Genomic DNA, 24,641 nt, shown 5'->3' with positions numbered 1-24,641 from the left:
TGGGGGGGGGGGATTGGATTCATAACCTTTTTGAAAAGGAAAAATGATGTCATATCCTTTTGGCAAATGTGAATCTTCATGAACATCTGGAGACCCCCTTTTGAAAACCACTAGCCAAGGAAAGGCATGACCTTGTTAGAAGTAAACCTTTTGAAAAAGTGATATTCACAAGCATGTGCCATTCATGTAATGGCACACAGGTAACTCAGCTGTTAAACAGATAAACCATGCCTTTGAACTGCCAGGGACAAAGACATGCCACTGCACAAATACATATATTTGGCTAGCAGAGATTTAAAGATTTTTTTGAAGTTGAAATTGCCCAAAACATATACTCTCCCTTGAAATCTCTTAGTTTAACATATGCACTCAGAGACAAAAACAAAACAAAACAAAACAAAGTCTGCTTTAAAAAGTAACATATCTTGTTTACTCATAAACATCTTATATTAATTCACCTTACAGGCACATTTCTTATTAAAGTTCAGTTACAGATAGGATGTAGTTTCTCTGTGTTGAGAATGCAGGGCATCATTCTTAATCAATAGTCAATAGTCCAAAGTCTTTAAGTATACAGTACTAACCGCTTCTCAAAGCGAACATATTGTAAATGGTTCCTGCATAAGTCTAAATGACATCTGCTTCCATTGAAGTCCAAAAGCACATGGCACCCACCTCCACTGAGGTCTAAAGCAAACTGCTAACACTGAAGTCCAAAAGCATGTTGTTGTTGTTGTTCATTCGTTCAGTCGTCTCCGACTCTTCGTGACCTCATGGACCAGCCTACGCCAGAACTCCCTGTCGGCCGTTACCACCCCCAGCTCCCTCAAGGTCAGTCCAGTCACTTCAAGGATGCTATCCATCCATCTTGCCCTTGGTCGGCCCCTCTTCCTTTTGCCTTCCACTTTCCCCAGCATAATTGTCTTCTCTAGGCTTTCCTGTCTCCTCATGATGTGGCCAAAGTACTTCAACTTTGTCTCTAGTATCTTTCCCTCCAGTGAGCAGTCGGGCTTTATTTCCTGGAGGATGGACTGGTTGGATCTTCTCGCAGTCCAAAAGCATACTGATGACAAAATGAAAACTTGAATCCGAACATGTTCAATACATGTTCAATACAATCACATATCTGTACCCCCTCGCACACCAAAGAGGTCAAACTGGCAAATCAATATATACATACAATACAGATAAGCAAAGATATACATTAACAAACAAATAGTGAAGGCTTGGAAGGTTGCTATTTCCAACACGCATTACATTAAAAGATAAAGCAACTTCTCAAACTTTGGGCTTCTGCTGTTGGGAGAGCTAACTGTATCAGTGCCAAATAATCATGCCTTATAAACTGGGTATATTTAGCCTGGAAATCAGAAGAGAGCAATCTAACTAACAAGAGAGATCATCCGAATAACTCTTTCTGCTAAAGGAATAATCTCCAACAGCAGAGTGGGAGGAAGGTAAGTCATTGCCTTTAGTCCCTGCATGCTTCAAAATGTTCATGTCCTTTCATCTAAATGAATGGGAGTATCATTTGATATAAGAACATGCAGTACTTAATAAAATATTACAAGAATGCAGTATAAAGTTCCTGGAAAATGTCTTTGTTTGGGAAGGACTTACTCTGTACGTTCCAACAATTTTGCATCGGAAAAGGAAAGAAGGCAAGTATCTGTAGTACCTGGAAATGGAAGATCCCTGCATATCTGTCTTGAAAGCTCTGATCACTGGGAACAACTCTAGCCAGAATTTCTTCATTTAGTGTGAGAGAAGCAATGGCAGCCAGAAGCCAACAGTCTCCTGTGGAAACAAGAAAAAGTAATATCAACTCCATAACTAAGATAGAAATGGTTTGCTTTTGAGACTCACCAATGCTAACAAGGAGCATTTAGGTAAGTCCAGGCCAGGGCCCCGAAGACACCAGATCATTGGCCCTAATACACTACAAGAAGGGATGCAATGCTACTGAAATACCAGCAGAGTAGGAACTCAAGGGTTTGGTCATGGTGGCCAATGCCTTAGTTACGTCAAAATTGGATTACTGTAATGCACTCTACGTGGGGCTGTCTTTGAAGACGGCTCGGAAACTGCAATGGGTGCAAAGATTGGCAGACAGGCTACTAATTGGAACTGGCTTTAGGGAGCACCCAATGCTCCTACTAAAGCAGCTCCACTGGCTGCCGATAAGTTTCCGGTCTCATTTCAAAGTGCAGGTCATCACCTATAAAGCCCTAAATGGTTCGGGCCCTGCCTATCTTCGTGATCGCATCCTCCCCTATGAATCTACATGAGTGTTAAGATCTGCCAGGTAGGCCCTCCTCTCGGTCCTGCCACCGTCACAAGTGCAGTTGGCAGGGACAAGGGAGAGGGCCTTCTCGGTGGTAGCCCCCTGGCTCTGGAACACCCTCCCCAGGGAGATTAGGCAGGCCCCCACACTGTCCTCCTTCTGTAGGGATCTGAAGACTTGGGTGTTTAAACAAGCTTTTGAGAACATCTAGTCCCTAGTGGTTTATGCAATAATAACACAGCACTGCACTATTTTCCATGTCCTTGTTCCATGGCTACAGTCTCCCTCACATCCCTTAAAACACCTAAGCTGTTGACCTGTGAGGAGCTCTGCTGGTGATAATATATTTATTGATTTGATTTTGTACCCTGTCTATCTTTCAGACCCCAAACTTAGCTCACAACAAAATTAAAACAGAAACAGAAAAAAACTGCAGGGTAAAACATACAATACATAAGGACTTCCTAAACATTTTCTACTCATAACCCTGTTCTGCCTGAGAATTTTGACGTAACCCCAGATATATAAAATAGGTATACAGACCAAATGTTTGCTGATAATAAATCAGCATTTGCAAGGCTTACTAAACAGGCTGATTTTCCATTTTGTGGAGTACAGCTGAAACCAGGCATGTAGCCGGGGGGGGGGGGGGGGGCGCTCGGGGGGCTTCAGCCCCCCCCCCCCCTGAAATTCTCATGGTGGTTCGCGAAAAGGCCTTACTGGTGCATTATTTAAACTGTTATGTTTATTCATATCATGATCTGATCACCATACTCAATATATCCCATATGCATGGGGGTGTTGGGGTAATGATACAAAAGGTTTGCTAGGCTAGACCCTCTTTCACTCAGACTCAGCCCCCCCGAAACTCAGCCCCCCCGAGCCCCCCCTGAAAAAAAATCAGCCCCCCCCCCCGAAACAAAATCCTGGCTACAGGCCTGGGTGAAACATTTTCTGCAGTGTCCACTGTAAACACTGCACATTATTGCTAACACATTTGTGTAAATGGGTCGTGTTCAGAAACCTTTTACTGTGCCAAATTAATATGTGGGACCCACAGTTTAAGACGCAGTGAAACAGATTATCATTCTGAAGCAACAAATAAATTTAATAATATGTTAAAACGTTGTAGATTTAAAAATATTCTAACATATACTTTCTTTTTTAAAAAAAACACCAATATTAAAACCACGTCCACAAATGGCAATCAGTGGCTACTGGTGGAAGGACAACAGGAAGGGACTCTGGATAGACCTCCAGAGTGAGTCATACAGAGAGGAAGACAATGATTTGCAGTGATGGGAAATGCTCCCAGCGTATAACCTGCATCACAACACACACACACACACATAGAGCAACAAAGCCACTGCACCCTGAATACACCAGCTCCAGTGGTATTTCCAGCAATATCTTAGCATCCTTCTGGTACCATTTGATTTAGCTAAATAACTCTACTCCTGAGTATGGCATGCACTCCACACACAGCCAGGGATAAAAATCACTAGATGGAGGCACTCAGTTTTATTTTCTGTGCTCATCCATTCATAGACAAGAGGAGTTATTTGCTATGGTGTCATCTTTTGTGCAAATGATACTTCATGCTGGGAGTGGAATGTTGTTTATGCTTCAGGGCATGTACGGAGCGATTCGAACTGGCTGCAGCCAGAGACAAACAATGCAATAGTATGCCAAACCGTATTTCATGGTTGCAAACAATGCTGCTTCACTGTAAAACAAATTTTTAAACAGAAACTATCAATTGACTTATTCACTGTTGTATTTGTGTAAAAAGTATTTTGTGCACCTTAATGCCGATCACATTGTTAGAGGCAAATGAATGACCGGAAGATAATGAGCTCCAGATTGTGCATACAGATAACTTTTACTGTTGTACGCCTTTGCCATATCTGAATTATGGTGACCCTAAGGCAAACTTATCACAGGATTTTCATGGCAGTTTGTCCAAAGGTGGCTTCCAATTGTCTTTATCTGAGGCTGAGACTTCCCAAGAACAAATACTGTGTTGCCATATTTATTATTATTTATTTACAGTATTTCTATCCCGCCTTTCACAGTCTGAAGGCGACTCAAGGCGGCTTACAAATTGGCAGAAATTTGATGCCACAACAGTAATAAATACCATTAAAACATTTAGCATAACATAATAAAAATCCATATAAAAATCCATTAAAACATATAATCACCATCTCTTTCTGTTAAACTCATATTCCAGTACCATTGCCTAAGCCGTTCCATAGACAAGGGGTTAGTTGAACCCTGGTTTCCCAGAGTCTTAGTCTACCAATCAAACCATGTTGGCTCTCAAAAATAATTTGCCCTTCTGAAAAATGTATATAGAAGATAGAAAGATCCTTCTGATTCTCTAACAACTAGATAAAGAGGTCTTTGTCAGCAAAAAGAAAGTAGAGATCCAAACGTCAGGCAGGAGGGAAGTTCACAAATAAATGGAGGAACCATATAGGAAAGGAAATTATTGCTGTCCTTACTTATCCAGTCTCGGAGAATTTGTATTGGAACAATGTCATTTGACTCATCCAAATGTCTCCTCATTATCTACACTACTCTCATAATGTGAATGGTTCCCAGGGCTTCTGTCGAATCATAGTTCCTACTCCAGCTTGCAGAAATGATGTTTGTCAGTATCCTACAAGGATAAGATTGCAGAACTGGAGATGTCTAAATCGAGCTCTCAAATCAAGACACTGCTGGAAGGCAAGATGTCTGACTTTCACAGCTTTCATCTCAAGAAATATGATACTTTATGTGACATTAAATACATATTGTAGATTGCACTTTTTATTTATAAGAAACCATGCAGATCCTGTTGGAGAACTGACACCTTACTCTCAAACTACTTTCCCTTTGAAGTTCAACATATAGATATAAAAATAGGGGTGGGGTGGAGAGAAATCAAAGAAAATTTTGATCACATATAAAGCTTTTGTGGAGAAGAAATGCAAATTTTACAGAAAAAAGCAATTTGAACTTGTGCACAACAGATCCTATTTAAATCCGGTCCCCACATGCTTGAGTCAAGAAGAGAACCGAGTACGGTATTTTAAAACAGCATGTCAATCATGTCGTGCAGTGTAAAGTGTGTTATGTAATATGCAATTATTGTTATTATATTGATTTATCATATTGGTTATATTGCAAGTTGTGTCTTGCAACTTGCAATATAACCAATATAATAAATCAATATAATAACCAAACTTGCAGTTTCTCAAATTGCTCCTGATACGAAAATAATGGTTATACAGATATTCTAATTCTGTGCTTCAGACTACTAAAACTTTGTGTATATTTTACTGTCAATAATTCTGGAATCATCACAGTTATAAGAAGGAAACAATGGCCATAAGTTTTATAATCATGCATATAAAGCTTCAGATTATTTTTCCTCTATAGAACTTGTTTTAACTAATCAGAATATTATCATTAACCAAATTTAATGGTTTACAGTTGGGACGGGTAATTTCCAGATTTCCAGGAGCCACACACCCCGCTCACTGAACTGTACAGAGTCAGGCCACACCAACCCATCCCACCCAATTTGCCCCCATCAGTTTTAAACCCAGAAAGGTCTTCTGCCCTATGGATAGGAGGGGAAACTGTGTTGTCAAAGACTTTCATAGCCGGAATCACTGGTTTGCAGTGAGTTTTCCGGGCTGTATGGTCATGTTCTAGAAGCATTCTCTCCTGATGTTATGCCCACATCTATGGCAGGCATCCTCAGAGGTTGGAAACTAGACAAGTGGGGTTTATATATCTGTGGAACGTCCAGGGTGATAGAAAGAGCTCTTGTCTGTTTGAGGAAAGTGTGAATGTTGCAATTGGCCACCTTGATTTGCATCGAATGGCCTTTTTGTTATGTGTCCCTCCCAAGCTGTTTTAGTTCTGGGACACAGGGCATCCCCGCTGGAAGTGACTCCTCATGCACGTTAATATGTAGCTTACCACACTTCCCCAAATTGTAATGTGATTATATCAATATGTATATTATACTGACTCAGTTAGTGAAATATGTCTAAAATCTCCCTGGTGAGTCATTTTAGAAAAAGAGAGGAAACAATGATATTCACATAAAAGGAAGTATGTTCAACATGTATATATTTCTCGAAGGATGTTGCCATGGTATCACAGCAATGACCTTTACTATAATCTGGTGTTTCCCCTCTAATGTTGATGGCAGATGTCTCCTCCTCAGGAAAAAAAGAGCATATTTGCATAATAAAAATTCATGTATGCATTATTCCTCATCAGTGTGTTGCCATGCTGTGAGGCTCTCTCATTTTACTCACCAAGGTTGCACGTAAGATATAATATTTTTAAGTGGGAGTGGGTGGGGAGGAAGACAGTTGATAAGACTACTGCTGTTAAGAATATAACTTTTTGTTTTCCCCCCTCTATCCTACTGTGGGCTTTGAAGTGGAACAGTCTAATGCATGTACTGATTGAAGCAGTTGAGCTTTGCCAATTGTCTCTATTGATTTTCTTTTTAAAAAATAATCTCTATTTTGCTTTCAAGTGTACTTTCTTTTGCTATTTCTAATGCTGTGTTTACTGTAACCTGAAGATTTTTTTCCCCTAAAAAATCTAGGTTGACATCACAGTAGTATTTTACAGCATATGTTGGCATAAGAAAGCTGGCAATAGAACTAGGAATTGCAATGAAGCAGGGAAAACATCATAAAGTGGATAATCAAAATTAGCATCCTTTGTGCAGAACATTTAGCAACGGGCACATCTTCGCAAAAACAAAAAGAGGCAAAAATGCTAATTATCAAAGGTTTGCGATAGGTTGACACTGAAGGTGATGTTCTGCATCTGAAGACATAGCTACATTAATATATTGTATACATTGTATATACAAATAACATATTGTATATACATATAATATTGATGATTTTGAATGTTTTGCCGTGTATGTGTGCATAGTGATCCACCCTGAGTCCCCTTCGGGGTGAGAAGGGCGGAATATAAATACTGTAAATAAATAAATAAATAAATAATATTATAATGTAATACAATATAATACGAATAATATGATATTATAATTATATATTTTATATTACATGTAATATTACTAATAATATTACAGTATAATGGTATGATACAATATAGTAATATATAATACTACTATTGTGCTATGGTAATAATATAATATATTGTATTTACATATTACTTGTAAGCCATTCTGAGTCCCCTTTGGGGTGAGAAGGGTGGCATATAAATGTTGCAAATAAATAAATAAATAAAACATTTTAATGATATTTATATGCTTTAGGTTTAATTTACTCATTGTTACTCATCTTTTAACTCATTTTTAGTGTTGGGCACTCTGGGCCTACTTTGGGATGGAAAAAGCTGGATATAAATACACATAATAATAAATAACATTTCCCAATACTACCCACCAGAACCAATGTCTTCAGCGCTGCAGCTTTCCGCTGTGTAGAGCAGAGAAATGACCAGTTTCTTTCCAGCAGCTGCATATGTTGCAACATCTGTAGGGCTACTGGGAAAATTCTGGGACATGTCTCTGCTCAACCACTTTCTCTAGAACAGTGGTTCTCAACTTGTGCATCCGCAGATATTTTAGCCTTCAACTACCAGAAATCCTAACAGCTGGTAAACTAACTGGGATTTCTGGGAATTGTAGGCGAAAACACCTGGGGACCCACAGGTTGAGAACCACTCTTCTAGAACAACATGGAAATGATGAATTGGGATGCTTGGAAATTCTGGTTGTTGTGTGGTTGGAAGAGACTTCCAGCATGCAACAAACATAAAAGTGAATGGTGATGGATTGAGTCTGAAGAGAGCAATTCATGAGCAGAAAGTCAGCCTTTAGCCTCTGAGGATGCCTGCCATAGATGCAGGCGAAACGCCAGGAGAGAATGCTTCTAGAACATGGCCAAACAGCCCGAAAAACCTACAACAACCCACTTTAGTAAGCAGTTACTAAAAATGTAGTGGGTATGAGGCCAGTGCAGTCACTGTATATTGGACAAGTTTGGGCATACAGGCAATAGTTGTATGGCGTGAACTGGTTCCACAATTCCTCTGTTCAATTGTTCCTCAATATTAATGCCAAAGACTGGAAGTTGATTAATACTATTTGCACTTCTGAGTTTTTCTGCAGAAAAAAAAAGATGAAAACAGTGTTCACTTGTAATCTACTGCTTCAATTTTCAAGACCTAATATATTTGTACATTAAACAATCCTGAACTCTTTTATGTACTATTTGACGTAACTTTTGTCAAAGAATTAGGACACTGACAAGAGTCATGTTTATAGAATCTGAAAATACTGAGTTTATTTTTCTTTTCGTTTTTGAAAATTCAATGAATTTGTGTTTGAGCAGGTCATGAATCAACGAGCATGTGAACAGAGTGTACACAGTCTCACATCCTGCAGTATTGGTCAGTGGCAAAGCACCTGGTTCTTGAAGACAGAGCTAGTCTTCAGAGCTTCTCTGACACACAAGTAGCAAAGCCACTGACATGGAAAACTCTGCTGGAACAGAAGGGCACCAGTGAAATTCCACACATCAATAAGGACTGTTTTTAAACATAATTTAGATCAGGAGTGGCAACTCTGCCCTTAAGATGTCGGACTTCAACTCCTACCAGCCCACCCACAAAGTCTAATTGTGAAGTATTGGTTCTGCTTTCCCCTCCTTTGCTTCAGTTCCCCCTGTTCATAGGCTTTCCCAATAGTGTAGTTATCTACATAAAAACACCCCTCAGAGGCCAGTCTTAGTTGGTCAATTCCTTTTCCCTGCACAGAGCTTTTTGCTGGACTCCTCCTTCTTTCTGCAAGAGAGCCTTAGAGCCCTGGATATTGTCTGGAATCTTAGGCCTAACAATCCAAACAGGCATTCATAGCACTTTTTCCTGCTGCTGCGTTTAGAAGTATTTTTTTTACCAACAGTCCAAAGAACAACAGAAGCTTTTGGACAGCCTAAGCTTCACAGGAAAGAAGATTAGGCAGTTTATAACCATCACTTTGCACCAGAGGCCAAATAGACTTTCAAAGACCTCAGAAAGATGACTTCAACCAGCAAGTTCTCCTTTTGTAATGCATTGTTTTAAGTGATTCTATGATAGTCCCAAGTGGAGTTAACCCTTTATTCATTTTGTTTCAGTAAACTCATTTGGTTATCTTTTCACTTTGCCTCAAAGTGTCTTTCTCTGCTAAGGGTCTTAACCTTAACAGAAAGTATCAGATAGCCCCCGAGTAAAGTCAGACACTATAGTTTCCCCAAAGGCTCGGGCGTGTCATCACACCAATGATAAGGAATGATGAGTACTTTCAAGGTAAAGGTTTTCTCTTGACATTAAGTCTAGTCGTGTCCAACTCTGGGAGGTGGTACTCATCTCCATTTCTAAGCCGAAGAGTTGGCGTTGTCCATAGACACCTCCAAATTCCTGTTGCTGGCATGACTGCATGGAGCGCCGTTACCTTCCAGCTGGAGCAGTACCTATTAATCTATTAACATTTGCATGTTTTCGAACTGCTAGGTTGGCAGAAGCTGAGATTAACAGCAGGAGCTCACCCCGCTCCCCAGATTCGAACTACAGAGCAAGTTCAGCAGTTCAGCGGTTTAACCTGTTGTGCCACCGGAGACTCCCCTGATAAGTACTTTAGTACAACCATATCTGCAGGGCTACATGTTATCTATCTCTGGTTTCAATATAACTGATTAATCCAGAATCCTCAAAGCACAAATTCCTTTTATTAATTTGATATTCATTTTTTATTGATCTGAATGTTCCCATTCTTCCCCCCTCAAACTATGAATTGATACGATACAGTGAAGAGTGAGCATTTTTGATTTTATTTATTACAATATTTGCATCTCACTCAAAATCATAAGATCTCGGGGTAGAATAACATAATCACTTTGAAACAGAAAAGAGCCTTTGTTTCAATAAATAGCTTACTTATATTCAAGTTCTCTTTGCTGAGAGGCAACAGAGTTTAGCAGATGCTCTGCAATATCAATGGAATACTAAACACATTATCACCATGATATATACACTGCCAGAAGTGCAGGGATACACGGATGGAATAATCTGCCACTGCAGCACTTTTGGCATTGCTGGGACTTTTCCTAGAGTCCTTTTCCTAGAGTAAAAGTTGAGGCAATCATGGGGTTGGTTCCTAGCTGTGTCATTGGGGCTTCCTAGTCTGTAGACAAGACTGAAAACTGAAATCATCTAAGGTGGCAACATTTCATTACGTTTTTTAAAGGTTTCTATGTGTATGGAGTCCCCGGTGGCGCAGTGGGTAAACTGCTGAGCTGCTAGACTTGTTGATCGAAAGGTCATAAGTTCGAATTTGGGGACTGGTGTGAGCTTCCTCTGTCAGCCCCAGCTTCTGCCAACCTAGCAGTTCGAAAACATACAAATTTGAATAGATCAATAGGTACCGCTCTGGCGAGAAGGTAACAGTGTCTACGGACAATGCCGGCTCTTCAGCTTAGAAATGGAGATGAGCACTAACTCGCAGAGTCAGACACGACTGGACTTAATGTCAGGGGGAAAACTTTACCTTACCTATGTGTATGGATTGTGTTTTCATGTGACAGCCTGTTCTAAGCTTTTTATAATGTTTTTATAATGTCATTCTAACTTCTATAATGTCATCTAACTTCTATAAAACAATGTGTCTGATATAAAATTTCAAAATTACAATTTTAAAACTTAATGAGTTTTTACACCCTTGTGTGGCACATAGGATTGCTCTCTTTGTATGAATATTATTGTCATGCCTTCATTTAAAATGCCTGCTTTCATAAATCAGACGAGGATTTCCACTTTTGAAGGAAACATTGTTAGCAACGGATACAGTTCTCAAAGAGTCCTAGATGCCTGAACCTGCCCCCTGGATCCATCACAACTGTTCATGTTCATATTAGGCTCTAGGTGATATTAGGTCTAGAAAGATTAGTATGCCTCATACAGAGTCAAAAAATGAAGGCATTTTTAAGATTCATAGCTTGGATAACTTTAAAAGAAGGGAGTTGTGTAATACAACATTGATATGAATGCTGCAGCATGAAGGATGACCACAGATTTTAGGGATATGGTTTTAACAATTTTTTAATAGTTTTATTGTATTTATATGTTATTTGTGGTTTATTTTAATGTGATATTTTATATACTATGTATTCGCAATGTACTATTGAAGTGGCTAAACTGTAAGTTGCTCTGAGTCCCTTTCGGGGTGAGAAGAGCCGAGTAAAAATACAGGAATAATAATAATAATAATAATAATAATAATAATAGGAGCTTGAACAAATAAATGGAAAAATAAGGCCCATAATGTCTACAAGTCATGATGGCATTATGCTATTTCTATGTTCAGAGATAGTATGCCTCAAAATATCAGCTGCTAGGAAAGAATAATGCAAGCAAAGTATATTCCTTCATTTAGTTTACTTACTAAAACATTTGTACCCAACCTTACATCTCAGGACAGGATACAGATAGTCTTTCTAATTTCCTGTTTCCTTGAGGCATGTGTTTGGCTATTGTGGAAATCAAGATGTTGGGTATTTTATGCTGTCTATGAGGGCAAACTCCTCCTAGGGCAGTTTATAAAGAATAAATAAAAATCTAAAATACAAACAAAAGAATCTAATGACAAAATAGTTATGGATACAAAGCCCTGAATTCTGTTCAATTTAAGTTTGTATACTGCCTTAACAGACATTGGGCCTGTCCAGACAGTACCTTTATCACAGGAAACAGGAGGGTGGCCAGACGCTGTTCCCTGCAAACACAGAAGCAATAGCTACAAACGGCAAAAAATGCGAGATTTTCAGGTGTGGGAATATCCTAGTTCTGAGCTGAAAATCTACATCTTTGAATGTCTATATGTCCCCGCACTTGGAAATCATGGATTTTTTGAAATCTAGGTTTGTTCCCGGGTTTTAGAAATTTATTCCTGATTGGGTGGTTCCTAAAAAGAAGGTGACAGTTGAGTAGAACACAAAAACTCTGTGTGCCAGAAACTTCATGAAACGTGTGGAGGGCACATTTTCTCTGGCCAGGACAAAGTTGTGCCCCCCTAGTCAACATTGTACATCTTTTCACAATAAGAGCAATCAGGAACAGACATGTATAATTCTGGAGCAACATCCTTTCTGCACAGATGGCCTTACCCAGGAATGGAACTTATACAATAATCTGCATCTTCACACCTTAACTTTTTAAAAATTGCCAAAATTTCCAGCAGAAGTCCCACAGCAGCCATCTGCTCCAATTCTGTGGCACTCATTGCCTCCATACATTAGAGCAATGTCGGAGTTGCGACCTTTTGTAAAGGCACTCAAGACTTGGCTGTTTGGTTGTGCATTTAAGTAATCAGATCTAATTTGCCAAATAGTCACTGTTGAATGTTTTTATGTTGAATGTTTTTATATTGTGTAAATGCTATTTTAGATTGTAAGTCACTCGGAGCACCTTGGTGGAGAGCGACTAATTAAGAAATAAAGTGAAGTGAAGTGAAGTGAAGTGAATCTTGGTAGCCTCTAAATCCTGCAATGAAATAGTAAGTGTGGATGATGGAAACTGGAGTCCCAGGACCAACAGGTCTGTCTGTGGACCTCTTCTGAAGTCCCACGATTTTTTGCCCCGGATTAAACCCCGTGATCTGGAAGCGCCCATTATGGAATGTAAGAAAGAGCTAAAAGATAATTATGTATATATATATATATATATGTCTAAATTAAATTGGCAAAATGGTAATATTCTTTTAGATGTTTACTATTACAATACCTGTTAAAAAGAGACAAACACTTCCCTCCCATGAAAAGGTAATGACTGAATGGCTACATGATGCAATGTAATGAATGTATGATGTCTTATATGTAATGTGGTGTACTCTGATGTAAGTTTGGCACCCAGATACTGGTATGTCTGTGTTTCTCCCTAAGGGAAATGTATATGTTTGTACATCTATAAGGTATAAAATAAACAGCCCAAATGTTTACCAAAGATTGCACTCAATATCCCTTGTAAATATATTTATATTCCAATACTTAAGAATGTGATCTTGTGTCTCATCCACATACTGATGCCACATTAACCCAAATCTCCAAAATGATTTCATGCAGATGTTTAAAAGGTGTTAAAGAGACTCCGAGGTAAGTATTAGACTCTAATTGTAAGATTGCTATCTAAAACCCATACTTCCCAAGATTTAAGCAGCACTCAAATATAATGGAACTTACCATACTTTTAGGATTTTACTGTAAAAAAAAAAGTCACTTTGTTTATCTACAGCAGATGAAAAGAAGAAATCAATATCCTCTTTAAGGTGACCATGGGATCCTATTCCAGTAGATGCAGGGATGGAGAAGGCACTGAATATTACATATATTAAAGCCAAAAAAGCAATCGAAGTTGCAACCTATACATTAAAAATCTTTCCAAATAACAAGCTGGAACACGAGAAAGCACTTAACTAAATGCTTGGCATCTTTCAGAACAAAAGGGATTGCTCACAAACACTCCAAGCTTACAAATAGATCCTCTGTGTGCATTATCGGCTCTCTAAACCACAATTAATGTCAATATCAATGACACAAAGAAAACTCAGTAAAAGGTAGTGAACAATTTGGAATACGCATGCTATAGAAAAGAGTACATCGGTTACAGGAAAAATAATATTTACACAATACAGATGTCATGTTTCATGTGACAAGGACAATCTTACCTAAAGCTCCCTGGCAGATATCAGTCCGAGTGGCCCCTCCAACAATAAATTGAGGATTGGAACATAACTCCTGGTAAGGGAAGAAATAAGAAATATTTTATTTAAAGATGCAGACAATCTGCTTCTTGACATTAAGTCCAGTTGTGTCCGACTTTGGGGGTTGGTACTCATGCACAGTGAAATATTATGGTATAAGCTTGCAGGTATAAGTGGATGTATACCCTTGCATCTATAAAAAGCTAAAGGTTTCTCCTTGACATTAAATCCAGTTGTGTCCGACTCTAGGGAGTGGTGCTCATCTCCGTTTCTAAGCCAAAGAGTTACATTGTCCATAGCTACCTCCGAGGCCATGTGGCTGGCATGACTGCATGGAGCACCATTACCTTCCTGCCGGAGTGGTACCTATTGATCTACTCACATTTGCATGTTTTCGAACTGTTAGGTTGGCAGAAGCTGGGGCTATCAATGGGAGCTCACCCTGTCCATGGATTCAAACTGCCAACCTTCTGGTCAGCAAGTTCTACAGCTTTGCAATTGAACCCGCTGTGCCACCACGGTCCCCTTCAACTGGATATTTCTCTGTAATTGTTATGGTGGCAAATATTGTTTGAAAGGAAGAAACAAGGGGCCCTCTTTCGAGATACTCCATTCCAGTCTCCCACCCAAAAGTCAGTTATCATTCTATAGTTACTAAACATAACTCTTCTTATTTAGCTGGACAGATTCCTCCTTTCGTTTTCAAGACCTTGGCAAAGTTACTGTTTGGACTACTCAAGTCACAATGATAATTTCTCTTTACATTTGGAGGTGCTATTTTGCTACAAAGGCCTGGACATCAAAAAGAGAAAGGATGATTGCGGATCCACATGATTTTGCTTTGACACAACTTGTCTTTGTGTGTGTGTGTGTGTGTGTGTGTGGGGGGGGGGGGGTTGGCTGTCAGTCTTCTGAACTGTTAGAAACTCTGGCAGATTTTTTAACATTTCCTCATATGAAATGTGAATATTTTGCCCTTATGTGAGGCATGAAGTAAACTTTGTACTGACTGAGCCCAGCTCCTTGAATAAACAGTAGTCTCTACTTTTCTCAACTGCCTCTGCATCTTCAAAGAGTGTATTGATGCAGTTTTGGCTGCTTGGCTGACTTCTGCTCTCAAGCATGTGTATATTTCCATGTTCTGATGGAAGCATCACTATGCCAGAGCATTCTGAAAGCCATAGTCTCAAAAGCACCCAATGTGTCCCTTATTCTGTTTAAAAATTGCTGGGAATACTAAATAAAATACTTCCATCTGTTCCAAATAACACAACATCAGATAGGAAATAAGCGCCTTTTGCTTTATAATTAAAAGTTTGAAGCATATAAATAGCTGTATTTGTCTTTATTCTGGAAACCATATATACTAATTAGATGTGTCAAACAATCTCTAGAAGAGCATGGATGCTAGTATAGGAAGCCTTAGAGCCCTTCCACACAGCCATATAACCCCAAATATCAAAGCAGAAAATCCCACAATATGTCTGTTTTGAGCTGGGTTATCTGAGTCCACACGGCCATATATTCCAGTTCAAAGCAGAAAATGTGGGATATTATTCAGCTGTGTGGAATGGGCTTTAATGGGCAGAAAAGCAACTAGTAAGATTTTTAAACAAATAATAATAATAATAATTACATAAGTGGAAACCTCTAGCTCCTTGAATATTGTTGGACCATTGTTTTTCAGTATTTACTATACTGGATACGGCAATTGGGAGTTTGAGTCTAGTAGCATCTGGAGAGTTATATAAATATCAGATTTTTAAATCTGTAAGATTAGCTTGTTATCTCTAAATTATTATGTGGACAGATAAGAATCTTTACTGATTGACCTTTCCTGTTTTAGGCCTTTTAAACTTTTCCTGTTCAAAGCAAGTTGAGTATTTTATGATGGCTGGGTAGCTGCAAGTGGTCAAGCTGGAAAAACATCTTTAACGCTTGCTAACATATCCTGGTTCCAAAACATCTTGCAGAAGTCACTTCTATACATTAATAAGCACTGATATAGGGCATATTTCACCATTCCAGTGCACTGCCAAAGCTAGTTAGGGATTATGGTGTTTGTAATCCAAGACATTTTGATGTTCCTGCTTCTTGGCAGGGGGGGTTGGACAGGATGGTCCATGAGGTCACTTCCAACTCTATGATTCTACTCCATATTGACCTGGAGAGTGGTGGTTCAAAAAGTAACATTCCCCGATTCTGTAATACCTGTAGTACACAAATGAATAGTCTTCAAGCCTTCTAGATTAGTCCCACTGTGTTGTGTGTCATGTGTGTGGTGTCTGTATATGTGTGTATAGACAGATAGATAGATGGATAGATAGATGGATAGATACATAGTTTGAATACTGAAAAATAAATGTAATAGTGAGGGAACTTGATAGGCACAGAAACAAACAAATAAACAATGGGTATTTAATAGGCAAGACAGTGTGATCTACAGACAATCCACAAGTTACAAACATCCTACTTACAAACGACTCATAGTTAAGAATGGAGGTGAAACAACAGGAAATAAGATAAATCTACCCCTAAGAAGGGAACTTGACTCCTGAAAGAATTAAAAATAAAAGTAAAGGTTTTCCCTGACATGAAGTCTAGTCGTGTTCGACTGGGAGGTGGTGCTCAACTCCATTTCTAAGCTGAAGACCCAGAGTTGTCCGTAGACGCCTCCAAGGTCATGTGGCCAGCATGACTGCATGGAGCGCCCTTCTCTTCCCTCAGAAGTGGTACCTATTGATCTACTCACATTTGCATGTTTTCAAACTGCTAGGTTGGCAGAAGTTGGCAGAAGCTGGGCCTAACAGCGGGAGCTTACCCTGCTCCCCAGATTCGAAATGCCAAACTTTCGGTCAGTAAGTTCAGCAGCTCAGTGGTTTAACTCGCTGGGCCACCAGGGGAAATTATCATAGGAAAAAGGCGTCTCCACTGAAACGCTATCACCAACCCTTGATTCCACAAGTCCAATTTTTCAAGATCCAGTCATCAAAGGGACAGAAAGTGAGGTGAAATCTTCTAAACAGGGAGGCAGACAGCAAAACAAACACCACAGGGATGTTAAACCTTCCCTATGCAATCCAAAGCTAAAATGTATGTATATTTTTGGCTGGAGATACACTTTTAAAAAATTACCTGTTACGAATTACATACAAATTCAACTTATGAACAAACCTACAAAACATAACTTGGTCGCAACTTGAGGACTGCCTGGAGTGCTTTGTGCACTAAAAACTACAATTTCCTCTCCCATTTGGCCATGGAAATCCACAAAGTGACTTGGAGCAGGTCACACACTCTCAGCCTCATAAGTTGCCATAAGTCAGAAGTGGCTTGAAGACAATTCCTAACAGTCGCAGGCTCTTTAGGAATGGTGGGAGTTGAAGTCCAAAACACCTGGAGTGTGAGCCCAAGTTTACGCGGTTGAGCGGGAAAAGGAAGGGGCCTGAGGCTGTTAGGAATGGTGGGAGTTGAAGTCCAAAACACCTGGAGGGAGGGCCCAAGCTTAAGTGACTGAGGGGGGAAAAGGAAGGGGCCTGAGGCTATTAGGGAGGGTGGGAAGTCCAAAACACCTGGAGGGAGGGCCCAACCTTAAGTGGCTGAGGGGAAAAAAGAAGGGGCCTGAGGCTGTTAGGAATGGTGGGAGTTGAAGTCCAAAACACCTGAAGGGAGGGCTCAAGTTTGCCCATTCCTGGTAGGATTAATACCATTTGAAATGCCATGGCTCAATGCTATATTTTCACCAGGTCTTTAGGAGCCCCGAAGACCGACAGGTTGTAGGTTCGAATTTGGGGATAGGGCGGATGAGCTCCCTCTGTCAGCTCCGCCTCCTCTTGCGGGGACATGAGAGAAGCCTCCCACAAGGATGGTAAAAGATCAGAGCATCAGGGCGTCTCCTGGGCAACGTCCTTGCAGACGGCCAATTCTCTCACACCAGAAGCGACTTGCAGTTTCTCAAGTCACTCCTGACACGAAGAAACAAAACAAAACAAACATGTAGTCTACTCGAGTTCTTTATCCTTCTCTGCGGAAGAGGGCTGGTGCCTCTCCAAACTCCATCTCCCAGGATCCCACAGAATGGAGGTGTGCCCCCAAAAGTTTCCTTCCCGGCCCCTTCCCTCCCTTGCTCCCTCCTACCGTGGGCCTCTTCCAGACGATGCCCTTGGTCTTGGCGGAGTGGGGTCCCAGCTCCTTGAAGCCCAGGGCGGGGGGCCCGGCGGGGAAGGAGGGGTCCTGGAAGAGCTTCCCGGCCTCCAGGCACTCGTCCCTGAGCGCCCCGAAGTCCTGCCGGAGGTACTTGACCGCCTTCTGGTTGGAGCCCAGCCCTTGGGCCACCGCCCGGTCTTTGGCCACTTTCGCTGCGATCCCAGACATGATGGTGGCTCGCCCCGGCCGAAGGAGGAATGCCCGCCCTCAGCTGCAACTCCTCTGCCAAGTGTCCAGAGAGAAGAATCCCTCCCAGCCGGATGGTGATTCATCGCAACGAGGGGAAATCTCCTCGCCTGGGGCGGGGAGGTGCCCTCACGGATGCCTTCACACTGGAGAGTTAATGCGGTTTGATGCCGCTTGAACTGCCCTGGCGCAATGCTGTGGAATTATCCTGGAGACTTTAGGGCAGGCATGGGCGAACTTTGGCCCTGCAGGTGTTTTGGACTTCAATTCCCAAAGCCTCTTAGGAATTGTGGGATTATTGGGATATTGTGTCCAATTCTGGGCACCACAATTGACAAGAGATATTGACAAGCTGGAATGTGTCCAGAGGAGGGCGACTAAAATGATCAAGGGTCTGGAGAACAAGCCCTATGAGGAGCGGCTTAAGGAGCTGGGCATGTTTAGCCTGAAGAAGAGAAGGCTGAGAGGAGACATGACAGCCATATATAAATATGTGAGGGGAAGTCATAGGGAGGAGGGAGCAAGCTTGTTTTCTGCTGCCCTGGAGACTAGGACACAGAACAATGGCTTCAAGCTACCAGAAAGGAGATTCCATCTGAACATTGGGAAGAACTTCCTGACTGTGAGAGCTGTTCAGCAGGGGAACTCTCTGCCTCGGAGTATAGTGGAGGCTCCTTCTTTGGAGGCTTTTAAACAAAGGCTGGATGGCCATCTGTCGAGGGTGCTTTGAATGTAATTTTCCTGATCTTGGTAGGAACTCCAAGAAGCAGATTCTGAGTTGAAGTCCAAAACACCTCCAGGGCCGAAATTGGCCCATGCTTGCTTTAAGGTCTTCAGCCTTCTCAGGCAAAAAGGGATAGTGCCTCACAGAACAATGGTTTTCCCCTCACATTAAGTCCAGTCATGTCCAACTGGGGGTGGTGCTCATCCCCATTTCTAAGCCAAAGAGCCAGCATTGTCTGTAGACACCTCCAAGGTCATGTGGCCAGCATGACTGCATGGAGTGCTGTTCCCTTTCCGCCGGAGCAGTACCTATTGAGCTACTCATATTTGCATGTTTTTGAACTGCTTGGTTGCAAGAAGCTGGGGCTGACAGCGGAAGCTCATGCCGCTCCCCAGATTCGAACCTGCGACCTTTTGGTCAACGAGCTCAGCAGCTCAGCGGTTTAACCCACTGCACCACTGGGGGGTCAGCTATGGCAAACTGTGAAAGTAATGTAATTTGACCTCTACTATAGCTGCTATGGAATTTTGAAAGTTGTAGTTATGCAAGGTTTTTAGCCATCCCTGCCAAAGAGTGCTGCTGTGCTTCCCCAAACTATCAATCCCATGATTCCATAGCATTGAGCCATGGCAGATTAAAGGTACACCATGCAGTTTGACACCACTTAACTGCCATGGCTCAATGCTATGGATGTCCCACCTTGGAGTTTAAGATCATCCAGGGAGGCCCTGCTCTCGGTCCCGCCTTTGTCGCAAATGCGTTTGGCAGGGATGAGAGACAGGGCCTTCTTGGTGGTGGCTCCCCGCTCTTGGAACATGCTTCCTAGTGAAGTTAGGTCAGCTCCATCTCTCCTTTCCTTTAGGAAGAAGCTGAAGTCATGGTTCTGGGACCAGGCATTTGGGTATCAGGGTCAACCTCATAACCTCTGAGGATGCCTGCCATATATGCAGGTGAAACATCAGGAGAGAATGCTTCTAGAACATGACCATATAGTCCAAAAAACCTACAACAACCCAGTGATTCCGGCCATGAAAGCCTTCAACAATATACTTACATATTTTCAAATCTTGGTGTTCCAGTATATTTACATGGGGAAAAAAAGGTTCTTTTGGAGTTTTTTCAGGCTATTTATTATATGTTTTCATATACTGTAGATAAGAGATACATGGACTTTCCCCTCAGGCAGTAACACAGTAACACAAGTGCAATGTCTGGGCACTTCTATGTCACTACAACCCCTTCTACACTGCCATATAATCCAGATTATCAAATCGGATAATCCATACTATTTTTGAACTGGATTATATGAGTCTATACTGCCATATAATCCAGTTCAAAGCAGATAAGATGGATGTTATATGACAGTGTATAATGGGCTTACATTTCATAACATTATGTATAAAGCATGTTGTGTGTTAGTTAGCATTTGAGTCATATAGAATTCTTATTTTTATTTTTCCTTCTTGGACCAAGGTAGGTAACTTTCTCCTTTTTAAAAAAACTGGACTTTCTGCATTCTGGGAATAGATGGAATAACTATGAAGAAAAAATGTGAGTGGAGGAATAGAAGGATTTGGATAGCCACCATGTGGACAGCCCAAAAAAGTGAATGCAGAAAGTAAGAATCGGAAATAAATGAGTGAAATTTATGGAAGGCATCCCACAAGGAGTAATGTAACTTCCTTGTTTGAAAGCTTTACTTACCTATTTGTAAGCAGATATACTATCCCATTACTGCCATGTTTTCATTTCATTTCCCAGTAGTCTGAGAGCTGTGGCAGGTAGGAAAATGCTTAACAAATAGTTTTAATGAATAAATAATATCAGAAATCTTTAACTTTTAGGGCAGCCACAAAAGGCAAAGCTCAGCTTTCTTTGAATGCTGCTGGAAGTTGATGGGGTTGGCACCCATTTGGTTAGAATCTCTGTCCATCTTTCCAATGAGTATATTTAATGTACATGTGTCAAATCCAAGGTTTGTGGGCTTCCATGTCATTTTATGTGGCCTTCCAGATGCTGGACTACAATTCCTGTTTTTCACATCATTAGACACGATGACCACGGCTGATGGGAGTTGTGATACAGTACAGTCACAATGGGGTCAACCCTTGTGCTGCTGAATTGCTGACCTGAAGGTTGGCAGTTTGAATCTGCGAGACAGGGTGAGCTCGTGCTGTTAGCCCTAGCTCCTGCCAACCTAGCAGTTCAAAAACATGCAAATGTGGGTAGGTCACTAGGTAATGCCTCAGCAGGAAGAAAAACAGGTACTCTGTACAGTCATGCCGGCTACATGACCAGGAGGTGTCCATGGACAATGCAGGCTCCTCGGCTTGGAAATGGAAATGAACACCTCTCTCAGAGCCAGAGATGAGTACTGCCTCCAGAGCTGGAAATGAAAGGAGAAGCCTTTGTCTTTGTGTATTTGTGTTTCATTGTATGCCTTTGTAACAAGGCATTGCATGTTTGCCTGTGTCTGTTTATATGCTGTAATCCGCTCTGAATTCCCTCAAGGAGAAGGACAGAATATAAATAAAGTGCTATTGTTATTATTTGAAACACAACAAGATGAGTCCACAGCAAAAAAGATCACTCTGCTGGCTGTTGTATTGGATCACACTTCGGAAACTTCCCAAGTGTCTAGGACTGTGTGATGTATCGGTGAATAATGCATGCAGATCCCAGTAGGGTGGCCTTTTGCAGCTGGCAGATGGTTATCTTGACAGCGCCGATTGTATTTAAGTGCAGGCCAAGGTCTTTAGGCACTGCATCCAGTGTGCCGATCACTGGGATCACCATTATTATTATTTATTATTTATTACTTATTATTATTATTTTGAAGGCTGCAGTTTGTCTTGTTTAGTCAGGATAGTTGGGTCTGAATTCAGATACAAGGCTTGTTGATGTGATGTCTGACTTTAAAATGTCCTTTAACCTTCTCCCAACCTCAGAGAAATAAGTCCTGTTGTTTTGCAATTCTCATTATCCCCAGTTCACATTGACGATAATAAAAACTGATGGGAGTTGTAATTCAGTAACATCTGGGGACCCAAACTGAGTAAAACCTAAAGAGCACAGACTAATAGATAGATAGATAGATAGATAGATAGATAGATAGATAGATAGAGAGAGAGAGAGAGAGAGAGAGAGTTGGCCCTTTGTATCCATAGATTCTCTGTCCGTTGATTCAATAACCCTTTGAAGGTTGAATTGGCCCTCAGTGAAAATGAGTTTGACACCCCTGGTTTCGTGCATTGGTTTGTTGTTACTTACTGTCTGTGGGAGATCTGAATATTTTTTCTCCTGTAGCCCTTTTTTTGGAGAAAAGATGCAAAGGTCATTCCGCCTTCCACAGTAATTATACCATTGTGCTGAAATTTCCTGTGAACTCCAGAAATATCTGAAATCCAGAAATAACAACCTGCAACCTTCTCTTGCAGGTGTGTGGTTGCAGAAGGACTAGAGAGATTTAAAACACAGCATTCCATATATTCCTGCAACAAAATAATGCCATTTTACTTGTGCTGTAAGTACATAATAGCACTGCTTTATAGTTTTGTAACAACAACATCTTGAGCTCTGACGCTGTGGAGGAGGAGATCACGACCTTATACCCACACTGTCCTCTGGCACCGTGAGCTGTACTCAAAGCAAGGGAAGGGAAGGGAAGGGAAGGGAAGGGAGGGGCCACCAAATTCCAATGTTACATTTTTTTCTCCGTACTCATGAAGTTGTTTCAAGTCATTTTTTCCATGTGATTGCAATATTCCTAGCAATTTCAGCTGCCAAATACTCTCAAAATAGAGAGACTAACTGTTCTGAAGCTTCTAAAATAAGTGATAATGTTGAGAACAGGATATAGGCAAATTATAAACTTTCGTTTTTAGAAATTGAGCCCAGAGATGGGAGAAAATGGTCCCCAGCTTTTTTTAAAAAAAAGACAGAGATCTGTCTCTTGTAGATTTTAAGAAAGTAGTCTGTATGGAACTCCCATCATCAACACTTTGCATTTTATTCCCTTTGAAATTACTCTTGCGCGAGTCCTTATTCTACACTGATTCCAAGTAATAAGAATTGGGAAAGATAAGAACAGTTTTAGACATTACAAACAGGCAATGCCACCTCACTCTGCAAACTTTCCCACCCTTCCAGCAGCATGTATTTCTCATGTTAAGGTAGACAGGGCATGTCGCATTAGATTTTACTACCAGTTCATATCATTAGAACAGGATGGCTTGAACAATATTCATTGAGACTCTAATAACTATTATTGAGTTGATACAAGTATTTTTATTGGTCAAACATTGTATTTTAAATTGGTTTGTGGTTTCTTTGTTAGCTTTTTTTTTAGGGCCAGGCTTAGCACAGTAGGCTAAACAGAAAAAAAAATCCTGCCAATCAGAAAGTCAGTAGTTTGAGCCTGGGTTGGGGTGAGCACCAGCTGTTAGTCCCAGCTCACCTGCCCACCTAGCAGGTCGAAAGCAGAAATGTGAGTAGATAAAATAGGTAGCACTTTTAGCAGGGAGGTAATAAAGGTGCCCTAAAGGAAATAAATCAGAGAAAAGCTCCTCGACATGGAAGATGGAGTGACAGCACACACACCCCAGCATAGCTGGAGTCTAACACAGCCTCAAAGATGCCAGAAATGAGATGGGAAAACTGCCTTTACCTCTGTTTGTGTTGTGTTTGTGTTGTCTGTTCTTGTTAATTGTATAATCTGCATTGAATGTTTGCTGTATGTGTGTTCCGTAAGCCATCCTGAGTCCCCTTCAGGGTCAGAAGGGCGGGGTATATATCTTGTAAATAAATAAATATTGATTTTAATTAACATGCATTAAAACATTTGACACATTTTGACAGAAATCTATTTTAGAGTGAATGATACTCCAGCCCTTCTGCCCAGCTCCCATTTCCCTCCAGGGAAAATGGTCTTGGTACACTCCCGCAGTTAAAACATAGCAACATTCCACAGTCATCCATCAGTAGACCACACTCCACACATTTACTAGCAATTGCCGGACTGAATGGGAGTTTTAGTCCAGCAAGATCTAGAGGGTCACACATCCATGAGTTCTTCCTCCTTTACTGCAGGAAATTTAGATATGGGTTGTGAAGTGAGAAGTGAGAACCCTTGATGAAACCAGTCAGTCGTACAGATGATGCTGGATAGGTTATGCTCCCCTTAAAGCAGAGCTTTCCAAATTGTGTATTGCAACACCTTAGTGCATGGCTGCAGTGTGTAGGTGTGTTGTGCAAACATAACAAGACATTTCTGAGTCTCTATGAAACAAGCAATAAATTATATTTAAAAATATAAATGAAAGTTTTATTGAGCTATGTTGTCTCCCTATACATTTCATTATTACAATTTATGTATATCTCCAAATCTCTTAGAAGGGGTTGGTTTAACCTCTGGGCTTTAGCACAGCTGGTAAATCACCAGCAGTGATCAGATC

General features: G+C 40.8%; 1 protein-coding gene across 1 annotated transcript in view; it reads right to left on the bottom strand.

Annotated features, from left to right (window-relative positions):
* LOC132761385 (calpain-2 catalytic subunit) overlaps positions 1 to 18,553 on the bottom strand; it is a 56,852-nt gene extending 38,299 nt beyond the window's left edge. Inside the window, exons 1-3 of the mRNA XM_060754201.2 lie at positions 18,210 to 18,553; positions 14,037 to 14,106; positions 1,679 to 1,797 (exon numbers count right to left, since the gene is read on the bottom strand). Of these exons, the coding sequence (XP_060610184.2) occupies positions 1,679 to 1,797; positions 14,037 to 14,106; positions 18,210 to 18,446 (426 nt within the window). The 5' untranslated portion in view covers positions 18,447 to 18,553. The remainder of the gene's footprint in view (positions 1 to 1,678; positions 1,798 to 14,036; positions 14,107 to 18,209) is intronic.
* Between the last annotated feature and the right edge of the window lie 6,088 nt (positions 18,554 to 24,641).

Source organism: Anolis sagrei, chromosome 1 (assembly GCF_037176765.1).
Source record: "Anolis sagrei isolate rAnoSag1 chromosome 1, rAnoSag1.mat, whole genome shotgun sequence".
NCBI lineage: Eukaryota > Metazoa > Chordata > Lepidosauria > Squamata > Dactyloidae > Anolis > Anolis sagrei.
This window is presented reverse-complemented; position numbering and strand designations above follow the sequence as displayed.